The 20,101-nt window shown below is 29.3% G+C and overlaps 2 protein-coding genes across 4 annotated transcripts in view; one reads left to right on the top strand and one right to left on the bottom strand.

Annotated features, from left to right (window-relative positions):
* The window catches only part of Rip11 (Rab11 interacting protein), a 28,823-nt gene extending 22,461 nt beyond the window's left edge, over window positions 1-6,362 (top strand). Inside the window, exons 8-10 of the mRNA XM_014421725.3 lie at window positions 3,079-3,271; window positions 4,125-4,270; window positions 5,166-6,362. Of these exons, the coding sequence (XP_014277211.1) occupies window positions 3,079-3,271; window positions 4,125-4,270; window positions 5,166-5,321 (495 nt within the window). The 3' untranslated portion in view covers window positions 5,322-6,362. The remainder of the gene's footprint in view (window positions 1-3,078; window positions 3,272-4,124; window positions 4,271-5,165) is intronic.
* A 3,731-nt stretch (window positions 6,363-10,093) lies between these two features.
* On the bottom strand, window positions 10,094-17,388 carry LOC106681414 (dnaJ protein homolog 1). 3 transcript variants are annotated; one of them, XM_067044624.1, is made up of 4 exons: window positions 17,271-17,382; window positions 14,491-14,686; window positions 13,201-14,045; window positions 10,094-12,641 (listed from the first exon to the last, which is right to left on the bottom strand). In XM_067044624.1, exons 3-4 carry the CDS (start codon window positions 14,035-14,037, stop codon window positions 12,408-12,410), a joined length of 1,071 nt encoding a protein of 356 aa, XP_066900725.1. In that variant the 5' UTR covers window positions 14,038-14,045; window positions 14,491-14,686; window positions 17,271-17,382; the 3' UTR covers window positions 10,094-12,407. The 3 variants fall into 3 exon arrangements, with proteins under 3 accessions (XP_066900725.1, XP_014277208.1, XP_014277207.1); XM_014421722.2 differs by having other exon boundaries at window positions 14,515-14,686; XM_014421721.2 differs by lacking the exon at window positions 14,491-14,686 and having other exon boundaries at window positions 17,271-17,388.
* Window positions 17,389-20,101: the final 2,713 nt, after the last annotated feature.

The raw sequence follows: 20,101 nt of genomic DNA, 5'->3' as shown, positions 1-20,101 counted from the left end.
AATAAAGCCAGTATGTTACAGCAGTTGAAGCGTGTTACATCTTATTCCTTCTTCTCTTTTTTGACATTTTACTTTAGCCAATACTTAACTGGTGCCGAAACCCGGGAACTATAGATACCGGAGTAATATTTGCTTTAAAGAATTTTTTTTCCATAGTTTTCTCAGTTTTCAATTTTTTTTTTTCTTTTCTATTCTCTCATTTAAAAAAAAAAACAATGGCTGCCAACAGTATTGTCAGACAAGCGGTCATGAACCTAGAAGCTTTAAATCAAAATGGGGTCTAGAACCCACCTCCCATGGAGGTGAATCCTACACTCATATATACTGAAAAGTTGGCCACCCCTAATGCCCCACCCTCTCTTTTTTCTAATTTATTATTGTTTTAACAATTTTTTTCTTATTGAACAGATTTTTAATTTCTCCTAAATAAAATTTTAGAACAAAAACTGTTTTCTTTTCTCTTTCTATATTAACTTTTTGTCGAACTTTCACGATTACTAGTTCCTTAACTACCCCACTTTCTGCCCAGCGATAAGATCCCATGTTAGTACTACTATTTTGTCCTCTATGTTTTACCAAGACAAGATCGATTTCATTTCAGGTTTGTGAGTCTGGTGATATCTAAGTATATTTGTGGATATCATTATGTTTGGACATAATAATAGTATTCTTTATTTATCCTAGGACTAGTCCCTTTCGAATAATATTACAGGCATCAACAAGAGGCTTTATTGCATTAGAGCATAATATAAAATTTTAAAAATATAAATTTAATTATAAAACATAAAATATAACTAAAATAACACATTAGAGAAGAAAAAATTAAACAACAATAATTAACAGATGTAAAAAAAATAAAAATAAAACTATATATCATATCATGAATCATGACTATCTTTTAACAAAATAAAAGCAAACAGAATTAAACTCAAATTAACCAAAAATAATGAAAGGGGACAATTACTGTTTATATACATATTTACAAGTTTCGAAGAAAATAAGGAACATCTAATGTAGAAAAATAATTAAAAATAAATAAATCCTCGAAAAAATCATAAATCTTAAAGTATATTCCAATAATAATAAAATCAAAGGGACAAAAATGAAATATTAATGATTATATGAACATACTACATATGTTGAGGCTCTCTTATGAGTGAGTGAGATTAGTTGGTTGTAAATAGCACTCTGACCTGATAACCAATCCATAGAAGGCCCTCAACAAGACATATTCAGTATTTTTCTTAGGTGGTAAGGATCGACTGTGCCAGGGGATGAGCTCTGGACACTGATGCAGATAGAGGAAAGGATCAGTAGGCTAGCAGGTAGGTTAACAGTTTGAGTTGCTAAAATGAAGCAGGTAGGCAAAAACTCTGGAGAGACAGGAGTCAGCTATACCAGTTGCTGAGATGAAGCAGACGGACCAGAACTGTTGGTAGATGACAATCTAAGTTGAGATGAAGCAGACGGAATAAGATTGTTGTGTAAGAGGATTAGGAAACAAGGGAAACTGCAGGATAGAGGTCAAGTATTGAGTAAATGTAATAGAAAAATCAACTTTTGTGAAAGTAAAAATGGTTATCACACCAAACTACCTCACCAGTGATATGACGATATCTCATCAGAGGAAGCTCATGGATCAATGATCGAAATAGTCTTTGTCCTTATTTATAGAACTACTGCATTTGGCTGTAACCAAGAAGTGGTCTTATCTAATATGCTCAAGATAGTCTTGTCTTTATTTTCATATCATTTATTTATTGTGTGGTCATCATTGCTAAGTAGTACATACAAAAATTAGTGATATGTAAAAATAACAGCATGTTTTTATAAAAGAATGTAATTTATAAATTTGAGAGCTTCAGTGAGGTAGCATTGTTGTTAGCTCTAGTGGAATGGAGCCAAACCTCTTGCTCCTTGGACTTACCCCTCTTGCTATACATATTTACAGATTCTTTGTAAATTTTGTAAATATCCAATAATATATGTTAAATTTCATATATTTTTCTGTGGGAATTGGATAGACAGGAAGTGATTAAAGATACAGGATTTCAAGGTTTGAAGGATATGAGAGCAACAAATGAAGGAGGGAATGGAATTTCAAAGGGAAGAGGAACATATTAGAAAAGATCTGACAAATGATATGTTTCAATGGGCAGTTACGTATAAATCTGAAAGCCCTGATGGGTGTTACGGGAATTTAAATTGAACGGCAATGTACTGATTTAAATTGAAGGAGATTGGAGATACACGATGGATGGTGGGATTGGACAACATGTTAGAGGAAGGATGGAAGAAAATATTTACATTAGAAGGAGGGGTAAAGCCACTTCAACTCTTTATAAAATTGGGTGACAGAAGCATCCCTTGGGACCCTGAAGATAAAAGGTATAAAGGAATTAATCAACCATTTTAATTTCAGGAGTTTTGAATAAGGAGGGAAGGTCATTAATATACATGGTGAAAAGGGTGGGAAATAGCCATCATTTACCCATATTCGGATAATATACTTCTCCCGCCTATGTGTTTACATCTGCTTATATTAATTTCATGCAGTTTCACTGCAATTGATCGTAAATTCTCTTCAATTTATCATAACATTTGCATTTATTCTGTCTTCGGTTTAGAGAATGTATGTTAACATGACCTTAAACCTATGTCTATTCAATCTTAATTAATATATGCTTCTATGCTCTAGGAGTATATGACCTTGTCAGAACCTACTGACTGAAGGAATTATCATATCTGTGTTATTTACTGATCCTATATACATGTAATGTATATGAGTATCTTATCCTATTTTATCTTATAAATATGATATAAGTATTTTATATTATAGTTATAATTAATTTTCATGTTATAATTTACTTACGTTTAAGAGTACTGTATGGCAGGATCCAATATGTATCCAAAGAATCAATAATCTCAACTTTCTTAAGTTTTGGTATACATATGTTTAAGCAGTGGAATAAAATGTATCAATTTATTTATTCATGAGTGTTTGAAGATATTTTTTTCTGTAAAATATGAATTTGGTGTTTAAATTCCAAAGAATTGAGAATATCATATTTATTTTAGTTGGATGAACTGTCACAAAGAGGATCTGAGTCATCTCTTAATTTTAATACTCTTCCTAGAATGAATTCCGATGTTACTAAAATTGCCTCAGAAAGTACACATTTTCCTCCAGTGAAACCTCCTAGGACTGCTTCATTTACTCAAGAAAAAAAGTCAGATTTTGAATCTAATTATTCTGCAAAACCCTCAAAAGGTGAGGAAATTATTTATTTTATTTTATTTTTTTTCATATGGGAATTGATTATCTTCATCAAAGTTCAGTCCATTCATCAACATGAAGTCTATAACCATCACTCATCTACAAGACATATAGTGGATTCTATTAAAAAAGAAAACTGGATCCTCTTGAAACAATCTAATCTAGCTATCATAACATCATAAAAACAGCATTATTTTCAAAACATTCTGAAAAATTCCTTTTGATTAGTTATTATTACATACCTTTTCTTTTTTACCCATGTTGTTAAATTAAATTAAACTAGGTATAATACTAATATGAAAAAAACTCACTCTGCCATGGTTGTGATTTGCTGAAAGTTTTGTTGATAAAATTAAAAATTGCCTTTTGGCCCTTAAGATTAGATTTTCATCATACTTTTTCATTTTTGTTGTCTAAAATAATAAACAAAAACATATGTTTAAAACAAATCAAAATTAAATAAAAAAAGTTTGTTTTTTTTCCATCACAAAACTTTTCCCCCTGTTCACAAAAAAAAGTCAAAATTAAAATTTGCAAATCTGATATTTTGATCTTGAGTGTAATTTTCATGAATGTTGAAGGATTACTATATTATAAAATTCATTTTTTAAAAACACATCTCTTTAGATTATTTGAAATTATTAATATCTTCTTCTTGCCTGTAATTTAAGTTTTACATGTATCCTCTCTAAAAATTGTTAAAAATTAATTTTACAATTATGATAGTTTTAGTTATTAATACTTCATTTTTAAATCAGGGTTTTAATCTAACAATATAATTTATATATCTTATAAATTTGAGCATTTCTAGGCTCCTCAAGTTATATATATTTTTGTTTTTATTTAGTGGAAAGCAGTATTGATTTGAGGGAAATGGCTTACCCAAAACCAATTGAAAGAATTATCATTGGGAAAGAAGTAACTCGTCCATCATCTCCTAGTTCAACGCTTCCGCCTGAAATACTTAATCAGTATTCTGAAAAGACTAGAGAGGTTAGATTACTTATTATTTTTAAATTATTTGAAAAATGATAATTAGATACAAGATAATTTTTAGAATCACTATCAGTTTGGATTGTGTGTCGGGTATAGTGTACGAGGGTAAGTCAATACTTATCCACAATTTAGTTATATTTTTGTTTATGTTGGTTGCACTGTCGTTTTGCGACTCATGCTTTGTTTATTTGTTGTTATGTCTATGCAAGTTTCGTTATCGCTGTCATGTTGTTAATCATGGCTGCTCCGCTTTCTATTTGCACCAAAAAAGAGCAACGTTCAGTGATCCTGTGGTTGGAAGGTGTATCAGAGGCTGAAATACATCGAAGACTTTCGATACAGTACCAGAACAGTGTTTTGCCTCAGCGGAGTGTCTATGAATGGATTGAAAAATTCAAAAATGGTCGCATAAGTGTTACACACAATGAAGGAGCCAGAGGACTGTTTACCGCCACAAATGAAAAAAACATTGAGCTGACTCATACAGTCCCGATCTTGCCCCTTCTGACTGTCACTTGTTTGGTTCACTCAAAGAGGCATTAAGGGGCCGTCGATTTACCTTGGATGAAGGAATGAAAGAAGCGGTGCATTCCTAGCTCACAGCTCTACCAAAAACCTTCTTTTATGAGGGCATCATGAACCTTATACAACGATGGACCAAGTGCGTTGAAAAGGAAGGGGACTATGTTGAAAAATGATGTACTTGTAAGTTTCCTATTTGATTACAATTAAATTTTATAACTATATTGTGGATAATAATTGACTTACCCTCGTTTATTATTGTCTTTAAATCCATTTTAAATGTTTAGTTTGGATGTATTTCCAAAAAAAAATATTGTGGTTTCTTGATTGTATGTTTCACTGTTTTATAATCCACAAAACTGTGTTACAGGATCTCATCCAACTAATATTGGACCTTCAAAATCGTCTTGCTAAGGAACAGAAAAAGCAGAGGGACCTTGAGGATTATTTAGATGAATTGTTGCTGCGTGTTATGGAAACATCACCTAGAATATTACAGAATCCTTATATTAACTGTGAAATATGAATTTAAATAAGTGTGATATTAATAAGTAAAAATGGTTTGACAATGGTAATATTCTATTGTTACATTTAGTTTGTTTTTGTTTAATCTATGCAATTTCATTTAGTAATGTATGTTTGATTTCATTTATTTTTTTCCTAGCTAATCAGATTTAAAAAATAATATTGTCAAGGCATAAAAAGAAATTTTGTGTTAATATACATGTGTATGTGTGTGAACTCATAAATAACTTCTACATATTTGGTTGGACTTATCCAGTTAAAGGATGTATAAATGGACAGGGAATTAATTACATAATAACATTCAAATTATCTGGATGAAGACTATTTGTTACAATGTGATTAATATAAATCAAAATACATATCTGGGAAAAGTGTTTTAGAAGATATAAATTGTATTGTACTACTCATTCAAATAATTTAAAAAATTACAATTTTTTTTATTGTACATTATAACCATTACATAGTATTAATTTTTCATGATTACAATATGTACATTATAACACCTATGTACATAACATATTTAGTAATATAGCCAATAGTTTTAAATTTACTTGAAGCTGATTATAACCTAAGTTGAAAGTGGGGAACTTTTTCTGTGAGTGGAACTATGGATATATATATATTCCACCAAAATCTATATATATATATTTTAGATATATATTTATATATTCATACCAATGATTATTGTTAATGTTTTTGTATTTATGGTTGAATTTTTAATATTTAAATTTATATAAATGTAAATATTTGTTTATTGACCCAAGTTTGTGTTAATATTACTCAGAACAAAGTTGTTATATATATGAAAATATTTTATGGTAACTATTCCTTCCAGTTATATTGTGATAATCTATTCTTATAAAAGTATTATCTTGAATTTTTTAACATTTAGATATAGTAATACAATCCTTTAAATAGAATTTATTTATATATACTGTTTTTATATTTGAATATTTTATTTATTTTCATCCATGAATTCATGTAGTTCATGCATATACAGTATTTATTTACTGCAACAATTTTAAATAATTTTGTCATTAATTGTTTTATTATACTAACAGATAGATATTTTAATATATACATTGTTTTTAATTAGATTCATTGATTTGTATGATCTAGAAAACTTAATATGCTTTTATTTTCTGATTTTATTTAATTCTCTTTAATCAAATATATTTTATTTTTTAAAGAATTTATTTTTTGCCATGTGTTTACAGTTTTGCTAAATTAAGTATTAGTGTTATAAAATGTGAGTTATAAATTTTAATTATAAATAAATATATTAACATTAACAGAGATAAATCTGATCATATCATTTTTTTGTATTTAGTCTGATCTTTTGATAAATTCTGTTAGTTTATGCCTATTTTTACCAGATTCTTCTATGAAAACTTATATATCCTATCTCCTTCTATACTTTGAATACGTATCACTTTTTATATATCAGTTTCTTTGATTAAGATTTCTCAATGAGCATCCTTTTTTATCACTTAATTCTTTAAGAAATGAATAGGTTCAAATTATTTAAGATTTAATCTTCACTTCATACTCACAAAAAAAAGAAATGTAAATTTTGTAACTGGCAAGGCCCCCATGTGCTTCTTCAAGAAAACTTATCAAGTTCTTGAAATGTTTTGTGATGGTTGTGGGAGCAATATTGAGTATTTCTCAAAGAATCCCTAATATCTTTGTATAGGAATGTATACTATCAAAGCTTTTTTTTTTGTAATTTATTATTAAACACAGAATTGCTGTGAAGAAGACTTCTCCATCTAGCAATTTTAAATTCCACCTTCTCAACCTTACTAACTAGTTACAATCAGGACTGCTTACTTATCCTCAATCATCATAGACACAACACAATGATCTTATCCTCACCAGTTTTCCTTTATTTTCAGAAAAATAAAAATGAGAACTAAAAAATACAGCTAAATAACATTACTGCACTGTAACTTGTTTGCACAAGTCTTATATTCTGTTTCAACCGTAACAATCTCATGTTGTTATAGTAGTGAAACAAATATGTGACATCATACCATGTCCTTGTTTCACTCTGGCACTTCTACTTGGTGTTAGTGGGCTGAAGAAATGATGGTTAGAAAAAAAAAATTGAATTCAGGAACTAAATTTCAATGATTGATGTTTGAACTAAACTAATTAATAGTAAAAGTTGAAAGAAATTTGTGATAAATATTAAAGAAGTAACAAAATGCACAGCTAGTAAGTTGCAACACTTCACTTTAAGGCTTACATATGTTACAATAGCTGTCACTTTTGATCAGGTACTGTCAACCATTATGCAATATCTTATTACATGGTGGTTGATAGTGCATCATATCTAGCAATTCAAGAGTATTGCCACAACTCTAAATCTCTTGGGAATCGTTGCATGGCTATAATTGTCACCATGGAAATGAGCCTTTTGGAATAAATTCCACTACCACCTTTTTAGTAATATACACAGGTCAAACTATTATTTATGTTCTTTTCTGTTGATGTTAAGTATTTATTTTACCATTCATCTGAAATGTAAGACATAAATTACTTCATATGCCTAGTCTTCATTTATGTGATTAAGCTGTATATTTTGTAATCCTTATTGGTACTCAATTGGCAAAACCTAGGCCAATTAGCTAATCGACAAAAGGTTTTTATTTCGGATTCTTTCAATAATAACCTAATAATCTTTCAGTTTTTTTGTTTTAATCCCATATGATTATTTCTACTATTATACTAATCCTTATTTAACTATTCCTGATAATCTTCAAAAATATTTAAATTTAAAAAGGAACTCAGGTTTGGTTTCCTAGGTGTAACTGCTGGTGGCTACCCATAGCTTTGCTTAATTCACTTGTATGCCTAATTCAGCAATAATTTTGCTGGCAGCAATAATAACACCTACCTGTTAAAACACTCTGGTTGAAGAACAATGTGAGATCAGTCTAGACACATAGATTTTGGCTGTTATGAGTCTGTTCAAGAACTTACATTTCCTTACTCAAGGAAAACTGAGCAAGGACTTAACTTTCAGGCTGGTTTATGGTCTGGAACGTTAACGTCCTGAAAAACTACATTACGATTCCTGATATGTAAAGATGGTGAAGGTTCATCACTCCCATAACCAGTCTGTATACATCCCCTCCACTAGGCTGATGAAGATCAACTAATCCTGAAGGAAATAAAAGATTTCACTTTTGGTAACATTAATTATTAAAGACATTTCATTTTCTAATCAACACAAGGTTCTACTTTTAATAAAATGTTGCATTGATAAAAACCCTATTTTGTTTTTTTTAACCAGATGTATTAAGAAGGGTATTTTATCATGATTTTTATGAAAATTAATAGGTAATTTATTGGTATATCATTAATGTTTAAGTCATAACAATATAACTTCTGAAGGATTAACATGATAGAAGTTATTGGATTCATAATTCTCTATTCTTATTAAAATAATTGTCTTACTTCTTTGGACAACCATAAACAGCCACTCTTAATTACTCCAAGTATTACAGTAATTAATACAATCCCAAGCAAAGAATCATCTTAGTGAGCTTAATCTTTTACGGAATCAAAGACAGCTTTTTATTTTTTTTAATTTTTCTCCTGATAAAACCTTAACACAAGAGAGACAAAAAAGGATGTTGCTTTAAACTAATTACTCACATTATCTTCTGAAATGATATCACTTTTTAACACAACTTCATAGGGTACAAGAAATTTTTCCATGACGTATATCACATCTAATTCTATATAAATTTAAATATATTTAGACAAAATAATGATAACTCACTTGAAATACAGTTTAATGCTAAATCAGAAACAAGACAATTTTTTAGTTTTTTCCAATGCTTAATCTTTATAAATGAATTGATAAAGTAGTATTTCTGATGAAATCCCAAAAGTTTTTCTGAAATTCATCAATAATTTAAAAATGATGTCTTTACTAAGAAATTAATAAATAGAGGGTTAGTCCGATTAGAAAGTTAAAACATGCAATAAAAAGAATTTGAAGACCAAAGCCTGGATTGTCCCAGTCAAAAGTGTTTTTTTATAGCTCAGTGGAATATTCCTCATTCATATTTCTTTCTCTACTTTAATTAAATAAATATTAACCTTTGTTATAAAAAAAACATAATAACAGCAGATCAACACAATGTTTTGAAATAAATTTTTGTTAATAACTTTATTCTAAAAAAAAAAAAATATTACAAACAATATAACATCATTATAAAAGTTCCCTTTCATTACACAATATTTACAAATCCATTTTTAATAGTTGTTATACATAATAAATTCAATTCAGGAAAGAATAAATAAAATAAAATAAACACATTTATTACACTTCATATTTTTAACATTTTTGAGAGTAACATTTAAAAACAAAATTAAAAATATGTAACAAGTGCTTTGTTATTTCATCATGCACAAATAAAATTATGTTTAAATAATAATGTTATTTCTCATTAAGTTGACTATCAATAATGAAAATTTTAAATATTATTAATTGCATGAACTATTTAAAGTAATAAAAATATAGCTTTTATCCTTGAAACTAACCTATTATTTAATAAAATTATTTCACTGGAGTTTTTTTATGAGATAAATTAATCAATTTACAAAGATACATTTCAGAAATTAATTTCCTGCTTTGAGTTATAAATCTTAACTGAAGTTATGTAATGTTGTTAAAACATTTCATTAGAGCTTAATAGTCTTATTATTGTTTTAGAATAAAATTAAGGTATGCTGGAAAGAGAAAAACAAATAATATTGAAAACAAAAATTTTAATTATCAAAAGATTCAACATTAAATTGAGCTATGATTTACTTATTTTCAATTATTAAATAACAATAAATAAAAAGACACAAAACAATCAAGTAAACACTTAACAAAAACCACTCCTGTATAGCTAGTTTTTAAATAAGAAAAAGAGGTAGCAGATATACGCAAAATTTCATGACAGGCGATGTACAGAACATGGCTCAACATTATTTAAATACAATTTAGGGGAGGTATAAAATGCTACTTCATATAGCTTCATAAAATGATTTGAATTAGTACTGATAATATTCACAAAAGACAATTTTGATAGACAGAACTTTTTTCATCTGTCCAAGTTTTAAGTCCACATTGCAATGGTTCGATATTATTTAAATAGAACTCAACCTTCAGGGAAGGTATAAAATAGTAGTTAATATAGATTTGTAAAATGATTCAAATTAGTACTGATATTCACATCAAATGATTTTAATAACAGAAATTTGTTTCCTCAGTCAAGTTATAAATTAATACATTCATCTTAGTAAAACACCTCCCAGAGAAAAAAATTATCTCTGAAGAAAGGAATTTTCCAATGTCAATTTAAATAAGTGAGCACAATTTCTTTATGTAGAAAGGTAATGTAACTTAGGCTGACAGGATACTAAATTTTGGGTAAAACTAAATTTAAGGTTTATCGAGAAAATACAGTTAAATGCTCATGTCACACTACTTGAATAAATAGGTTTCAATAATTTCTTTTTTTCATTGAATAGATGGCTGAACGATGAAAACCAATCCACAACATATGAATCATAAAGTTTCTCTTTATTCAATACACTAGCACAGATGGTTCAGAACTATTTTAAAGGTTTCTCAGATGTCTGTGGTTAGGGAACCACAAGCTTTTACGTTCCTCTATTAAAATTAGAGGATTTTTCATTGTCAATTGAATATTTGGAATGGGACATTCATAGCTAATTTAAAATCAGTAACCTACAAGAGCTTGTTAAAAGTTAAGTGTGTTTCCACTGACAAATACTTTAATTTCATTTCAAGACTAATTTTGTTAAAACGTAAATACTTGTTTGTTTTATGGATCTATTTTATAATTCTGAATTTCATGTTTCTTCAAATCGAAGTACATGGAATTTTGAAGCTTTAATTTAAAAAATAAATTTACTTTAGATTATTTGGTAATTTTTATTAATAATTATGGCTGATAAAATTGAAAATTTATTGATTATTATATAAATTAGGTTATTTCCTTAACTACATGCACACTGAATGTGTTAATGTATAAATTATACTAGCTAACAAACAGCCTTAATTAATCGATTTTAAAATAATTCAACAGTAAGGGAACAATGATATGTAATAGATAGCTAGTGATTAGGAACTGTAATACAGCAAAAATCATTTTAAAAAAACAACTACTAATTGGAATGGTAAAAGAAACAAGTTTAGAAAAAATTTCTGCAAACTAGAATCTTTCTAAAAATGGGTAATTTTTCAAGTAATGGATTTAATATAATCAGTTCAAACTTTATATCGATTTCCATTATTTCTTTTAGAAGTATAAAACAGATTCATACATTTGTAGGAGTTGATCCTAAAACATTTAATGGGATTACAATAACTGCAGAAATAAATAAAAAATAATTAATAATAATAAAAGTTAGTATGCCTACCAGAGGGGTTTTCTATACATTTGAACACCCTACTCACATATCTTTATTTAAAAAATACCAGTCATGGATCTTTATGAGGTCAAATGTTCGTTATTCATAAATCAATTAGACCTTCGGGTTCATTAAGCTTTTTATTAATTAGTTATAATCAAGTTAGTATAGCACCACAAGTCAATTATTACAATCAGCAATTAGGATATTAAATTATACTGCAATACACCACTATACAAATTAAATCCTGCCAGCCCTTTTCTAAATAAATTCTTCTAGGAAATTGAATTTTAAGATGTTTCATTAATTCTTATTAATATTACAAAACTACAGCCAATCAACATGAAGTATTCCATTCAGTTCAATAATATAGAAAAATAAACTCATTTTTAAAAAATATAATTCATTAACAATGAAATCAAACAAAAGCAAGAAAAAGTAAAAAAAGTTCATTCATAAACCAACTTAAAAGCAGTTGTATGTAAAAAGAAAAAATAATAATAATCAGGTAGAAATAAAAAATTAATTAAAAAAAAAAACTAACATAAAATTAGAAATTAGCCTTTGATCGTTATTTATGTAAAAATTTGAAATAAAAAATAAAATACAGTAGTTGAGATAGTAGTCATATACAATAATTTCATCAATTTGGTAACATGTCTCGTAATATGTCTTTGACACTTGATGTTAATGTATCAGGAAACAAAATATCAAATGAAACCAAAAGGTCGCCTTTGCGGTTTGGTTCTTTTGGGAGTGGTAGACCATGACCTTGAATCCTCTTCAGAGTGGTTGGCTTAATAATTTCTTTGTGAAGATTCAATGGTATACTTTCCCCAGTTAGAGTTGGAACTTCAATTTGCGTACCACACAAAGCCTAAAAGAAAAAAAAAATTATTATATTATATATTATTAGATAGCGCTAACAAGGGAAGACTATGGACACATGGGATCACAGATTTCAATAAAACATTTTTTGGTGAATTAGGTCATAATATATTTGAATCATGTTCAAGGGTTCCTGCCAGTCCACCATAGCAGCCAAGAAAAGATTGTTGATTATATTAAATGTATGAATAAATACAAAAATCATAAGCGACTTCCAGTTAAAGTATGCAAAAAAATATTAAAATGCAAACATTTTATTTTTACTACTAGATCAAAAAATATTAGATGCTTGTCTGAGGGTTCTTGCCGATGCACCCTAGGAGTCTAGACACAAAAAATGTTTTACATAAATTTAGAAATTTTGCTTTAGGAAGACCGACTTTTTAAGTATCATTATCATATATTTAAAAGCATTGAGAAAAACAATAATATTTTTAGTTATACTTTTTAAAACATGTAACAAATGAGACACACACTTCAACAAATATTTTGATCTAATTGATATTAAAAAACAAAATAAATCAAATTGAGTAGAAATGTCAGCATACCGATTTAAGTGATATTTTTGCCGTGTATCTGATATCACTTCCTTCCCTCTTGAATACAGGATGAGGTTTATCTCGGATAATAAATACTATATCAGCAGGGATTTTGTTTCTTCCTTGATCCCCTTCCCTCTGGAAAGTTATTTTTGTGCCAGCTTTCCAACCAGGTTTAACATTAACAGTAAGGAATTTATCTTCTCTTTTAGTTGAACCATCAGGTTGTAACACTTTACGGGAAATTTTCATTTTTTTAGCTGTACCTTTTAAGACATCTTCTAAAGTTACATATAAATCATACTCTATAGGACTATCTTGAACTTTATCTTTTCTCGAAGGGTTACTTCCATGAATGTTGAATGATTGTGATCTAAATGCACCACCTGGACCACCACGAACACCACCAAAATTTAATCCTATGTTTCCACCAAATAATTGGTCACTGTCAATGTCCATTTCATCATAGAAATTTCCGAATGGAGAGGGACTTCCTCCAAGATCAAAAAATGGTTGTTGGAAAGGATTAGAAGTTCCGAAGAATTGAGCAAAAGTTGCTCTTGGGTCACCATGGAATGTGTAAGTTGTAGAACCTCCTCCTGATCCAGGCATATTTCCATCATGTCCTTTCAATCCCTCTTCACCAAATTTATCATAAACATCTCTTTTTTTCTGATCACTTAATACTTCATAAGCTTCAGCTACTTCTTTAAACCTTTCTTCAGCTCCAGGTGATTTATTTTTATCAGGATGATATTTTAAGGCCAATTGTCGATAGGCCTTCTTTATTTCATCCATGGTTGCACTTTTGCTGATTCCAAGAATTTTATAGTAATCTTTCCCCATTGCAGTATCTAAAACAAAGCAGCTTATTAAAATATTGAAATAACTATTGTAAACACAATACAAAGCTTTAAAAATCTATAAAATAAATTTTTAAAACATAAAACAGGAATAACAACATATTAATTAATCATATAAAACTTTGTTGACTTTTTCATATTATGATTTTTTCTAAAAGAGAGAGATGGTTCAAGAGCCATTTAAAAAAAGTAATTATAAGAAATCAGCCTATCAACATAGTGATAACTAAATGAGAGATGAAATGTTATATTACTTTATTTTATAAATAAACAAAAGCAAAACTAAGGATCAAAATGTATGTAAATGATACGGATGTATTTGAATACATAAAGAAATAATTATAGACAGTTATTTAGAACTAGAATATTGAAAAAATAAAAAAAGACCAACACAGAATATAAATAGGTATTTAAAGAATATATGAACATTACTAACTAATATCATCCAAAACCAACTGACCAGTCTGTGAAAATTCAAGTTTATGATAATCCAAAAAATATAAAAAGAAAATTTATACAAGAACCAGATCTTCTAAAATCCTCCTGCAAGGGCCTTGGTACGATGCCCCTGTAGAGTAACGACACCAAGATCCCGAGTTCAGAAGACCATGCACCCCTTCCAGAAACGTACACTAAAACATCATACTACAATCACCTTCTCACCACATACAAAGGTCACTTACAGTAAACAATCTAGGGTCAGCTCCCCTAGGAAACAAGTTAGAGTCATACAAGGAAGTAGCCTCTTCGCCTGACTATAAACCCATAGCCATTTCATAAATAAAAATTTTCCATCTTAACTAAGATGACATGATTAACACATGCAACAAATTAGATGAGGTTTTTCCAGCTGGCAATCAATATCTCAATGGTAGGGTCTGAAAATTTATACTTATGAAATTAGAAGGAAGCGTAAAAAACAAATAATGTAGCATTTGCTGATCACGGTTACCTCAGTCAATGCTGAATATAGGTCTAGAAGAAATCGAGAAAGCAACAAGGAACTAAAAAGTTGCTTAGTTACAAATAAGTCCAGGCCCACTTTGCAACAGAAGATCGAAAATAAAACACGTTTCTCCACAACTAATAAAATAAAATAGAAAACACTTGACTAAATATTTAGAGAAGTTTTTTGTAGTCGTGTGGTCTGCACACTCTGTCACGGACTCAATGGACCAATCCGTTTTTGAAACTAACTGCTTGTGCTGCTGGCAAACTTTTTTGTAAAGAAGCCACATGCTTGAAAGCATTTTTCACATGTTTCTAGCGGTTTTTAAACAAAAGTACTTCGGGAATCAATGGAGAACAAAACCACCTGATGGAAACAAAGTTTAAATCATTTTGAGAAAAAAAAAAAGACAAACATCAATCTTAAGGGCATACTTTTTTTTTTTTTTTCATATCTAGATTTTTACTTTGCAAAGGAACTCATTAAACAAAGAAACATTAGCCTACAGGATGGCTGTAGGATACCAATGTTTCTATCATACATAAGAGATTATAAGGAACTCGGGGCAAGATCACATTACAGTAATCCGTCCCATGGCACGGAGCTAGATTATTTATTTTACAGCTGAGTCTCTATAATATGAAACGTATAGGACAGGAGTAAGTCAGATTAAGGAGGTTTGTAGGAAAAACGGAGACTAAATAAAAAAAATGTAATTATAGGAAGACACTCAATATGAATATAACTAGTGTGACAGAGGTAAGTATATATATGCGTTGCTACACTCTTGAGGAAACCATGTCTACAAAGCATTCCTAACTAAACAGTACTCACTGTCTTTGAAAAACACCTCTCAATGTCTTAGCTGGTTAAATCATTCACAAACCCTTCAATTTATTCATCATTCTATTTGATGTCATATCTTGAAGTATAACTGACCTCATAAGACTCAGCTAAATCACTTTTCATCCTTATTCAGCTTATATCTCCTTTTTTACAACAGTTAATGTTTTGTATCTTCTTTTTCTACTTCAACTGGATCCACACATAACTAAACTCTAAGTATGAACTTAAAACACAACAAAACAAATAAAATAATAAGAAATAGTTTTTACTGTGGAGGTAAATTATTCACGCGTAACCAATTACGACAGTACAAGTACAACTTTCCGTCTCCTTAGCAGCTCATAAGGTGTAATGAAGTACAACCAAAAGCCCTTAATCCACGAACAAACAAAACACTTAATATCTCAGCACATAAAAGAAAACAGTTAAAGTCAAAATAATGAATTATAGAAGGAATCGGAATAAAAGGGACTTACAAGTTTTCATTAGAAAAACTGACTACCAGATGTACACAGTGATAAGTTAATAAACTCCAGTGATAAGTGAGTAATATAAGCTGAAAACTCTACAAACCTAGACATACCTATATTTACCAAAATAAAATAGCTAACTAAATACCAATCCATGTAATAATTCAAATTTTTCCTTTAAATTTTAAAAGGTTTCCATCATGAGATTTCAGGATCATAATGAATGGTAAATAAAAATAATACCTTCATATGAGAAAACAAATAAATTCGTACAGATGTGGTGTAATCTTCTAGATGTATAACATCTTTCATTTTGTTAATAATAAGTGATTTAAAATCACTTTCATTATAAGGAATAGTTCCAAAAGTGTTAGGCGCAATTGAGATAAAAGGAATTCACAATATTGAAAACCAATCAACAGTTCATAATGCATTATTAAACCAAGGTTCACCATTTTAATAATACATTATGTAAACAATAGGAATAAAACAATTAAGCATTAGAAAAGTCATCTCTAATGATGATTTGAAATTGATGAATGAAATTTAAAAAAAGCAAAGCTATGTTACATAGTAATGAGACTATAAATGCATATTTCATGCTCCAAACAAAATAGCTCCAGTAAATTATAAATGAACCCCACCATTCATTTAAATTATACAATTTAATTAAGTTAAAATTATTAAAAATAATAATATGAAAACATTTAAACTATATTAGATTGAGCAATTCAAAAACCTGAGTTACAACACAACCATACTTAAAAACATTCATTAGTCCTTCAATTAGATTATAATACAACCGAATACTTATAAATCACAATAGGGGAGTAAACAACAAAATTAGAATTAGTTAAGGATAATAACCTTTACTCACACATATAGAAAGATAATCACCTCCATATTTTTGAAATTAACACTTAAACATTACAAAAAAATATTAATACTTACGAAATCAAACACTGCTATTGAGAAAACTTACAAATTAGAGCGTGTGTATATAAATATAACGAATGAATTTTTTGCTAAAAAGCAGAAAGTTCTAGAAGGTTACAGGCCTTCTATAAATCTATTACGTCATTTCAAACGAATAAATTAGTTTCGTCCAGAATTATTTGAATAAGAAAAAACATTTTTATTTGTCATTGAAACTCTGATTAAATAATTTTAAAAAGGATTTTTAGAGAACTTTAGACCGTTAACATGATTTGTTTTCTTAGAATTTCAGAAGAACTTATCTAAAATTCAATAAAATAATATGATAATTTTAAAATTATTTCTAAGTGGAATGAAATAATTTAACAAAATTCATATTCGTGTATCACATTAAACATATATTGGTGATAATTCATTTCACATACCAAAGTTTACTCCCTTATGTGGAGAGGGGCCACCGTATTGTAGAAGAATAGATGGAGATGTACATGACTTGTTAATATATTCTATTACACAATAATAGTAATAGACTCTATAATGAAATAATCAACAGTAATAGTAATATAGATATTAATACTTTGTTAATCACCAATATTTGTGCAAGTAGTGGCACACTCCCCTTTTCCTATAAATCTCAATGGAATTAAGATATTTTCCAGGACTAATAATTACTTCATAAGTGAACCTTGTAAACTAGATTTTATAAGCAATTAATAATTGTAATTCAAAGATGATTTTGAAGTAACTATATAAACAGTAAATTTTCAGGGCCAAAAAGTAATGACAGTTTTAAATGTTTACCATTGGCACCAGCCAAGACAAATAAATCCTTTTTGTAACAAACAATGGGGATTAATAACGATACAATGATAGCAACAAAACTCAGTCTTCGTTCTACATTTGGTATAATATTATGGCTACAACAAGTGAACATAGTCTTCCAAAAAAATGGATAATTAAATGATATTCTAAAGGACTTAGTTACCGAAAAACAGCGAATAGATTTGAAATAAGTTTGAGTACTGTCTGAAATAATACACAAAAGTTTAGGAAGAATAATTCGGCTTTAAACAAACCTCGTTACTGACAGCCATAAAAATTTAGCGAAAGGAAACAAACGAACATCCACGGCAACGTAGAGCGAGATTCCACTGCATCAGCCGCCAGGATAGCAGAAGAGGTCGCCAACAACTTCCAATGCCACCTTCAGTTTACAAACAGTCAGAAATTTTAATTACTAATATAATCATTATGGTAGGTTTTAAAGGAAAACACCTTTTATTTCCTAGGCGAACTGCAAAAAATGGTTCAAGATTGACATGCTACCTGCTGATCTATACTATAAACAACAGCCAAAACAGCCATTGCACGGCATGACACAATCTACCAGTTAACACAGTATTCGCCAATTTCTTTGAGAAAACATTCTCCAACACAGAAATACGTCCAAATTTAGTCACTGATCAAATTGACAAGTATGTAAATTAAACTGGAATCAGTTATAAAAAAACATCTTAATTATTTTTTTCAAAGCATCGAAATAATTCCTGATTTTCAATTCGGTTTTCAATACAGTCTTTCCACTTCTCACCAACTGGCAAGACTATCGGAATTTATAATTAGCGGATTCGAAAAAAAGAGAAACCCTGGTAGCGTTCTTACATTTCCAACAAGCATTCGATAAGGTCTGGCATCGAGGTCTCCTATATAAACTAAAAAAAGCAGGCACTCCAAAATACCTATACAATATTCTGAGCTCATTCCTCAATGGTAGAATTTTTTATAGACAGAATTAATAACAAAAATTTAACCCTTAGACAAATCAATACCGGTACTCCACAAGGTTCGGTCCTTTCTCCCATTTTGTTCAACTTTTACCTTCACGACATCGTCCAGTCCACACACACCTCCATAGCTATGTTCGCTGACGATACAGCTGTGTTCTCTCAACATTATTACATAATAATAGCTAGAAACACTTTGCAAAGTCACCTTAATGATTTAGAACAATATTTCACTAAGTGGATGATTAGCTTGAACATTGAAAAATGCAATTCGAAAGTTTATAATCTTCGACGGCCACCAGATCCACCAGATCTAATCCTCAAAGGAAAAAATGTGAAATGGAATCCTGCCAGTGAAACAGTAACATACCTGGGAATTCACCTAGATGGCCGCCTTAACTGGAATCATCATATCAACATCAAACTAACTCAAACTTATGCAAGGTTAGCAATGCAATATCCTATCCTAAACAGAAATTCCAAACTAAAACCAGAAACAACTGTTCTTATATTTAAAACAATCCTCAGGCCACTGCTGATATACGGCTGTGAAGTCTGGGGAGCGGCATCCTTCACGAAAAGGAAAATACTACAATCTTTTCAAAATAATGTCTTAAGAATCGCAGTTAGTGCTCCTTAGTTCATAAGAAATAGCCAATTGCATCGCGAATTACAAATGGAGTTAATAGGGAATCATATAAAAAAAACGGTTCATGAAGTTCCACTCCCAGTTGCCGACAGTTAAAGGAGCAGTGACCTACAACCTGGTAAACCCAACCTCAACCCGAAGACTGAAGGCCAAACTGCTGCAGGACATTCTTTTATAAATTTTTAATCAATATAAAATCAATTCATAGTCACACTACCTCTACTTACTTATCATTATTTATTAATATATATATTTTTTTTTTCTCTTTTCTTCTCTCTTCCCTTTTTCAAATTAACTTGTTTCTTTTTACTATTAGAAGACAATTTTTTGTTTTATTTAAGTGTTCCAATATCATTATTTTTTGTTATAATTTTTTTTCCTCTTTTGTTAAGAAGCATTATTCTTATCTATTT

The sequence above is a fragment of the Halyomorpha halys genome, unplaced genomic scaffold (genome assembly GCF_000696795.3).
Source record: "Halyomorpha halys isolate HHAL.00 unplaced genomic scaffold, Hhal_1.1 Scaffold337.1, whole genome shotgun sequence".
Taxonomy (NCBI): Eukaryota; Metazoa; Arthropoda; class Insecta; order Hemiptera; family Pentatomidae; genus Halyomorpha; species Halyomorpha halys.
The sequence above is the reverse complement of the archived record's forward strand: the minus strand, read 5'-3'. Positions and strand labels throughout refer to the sequence as shown.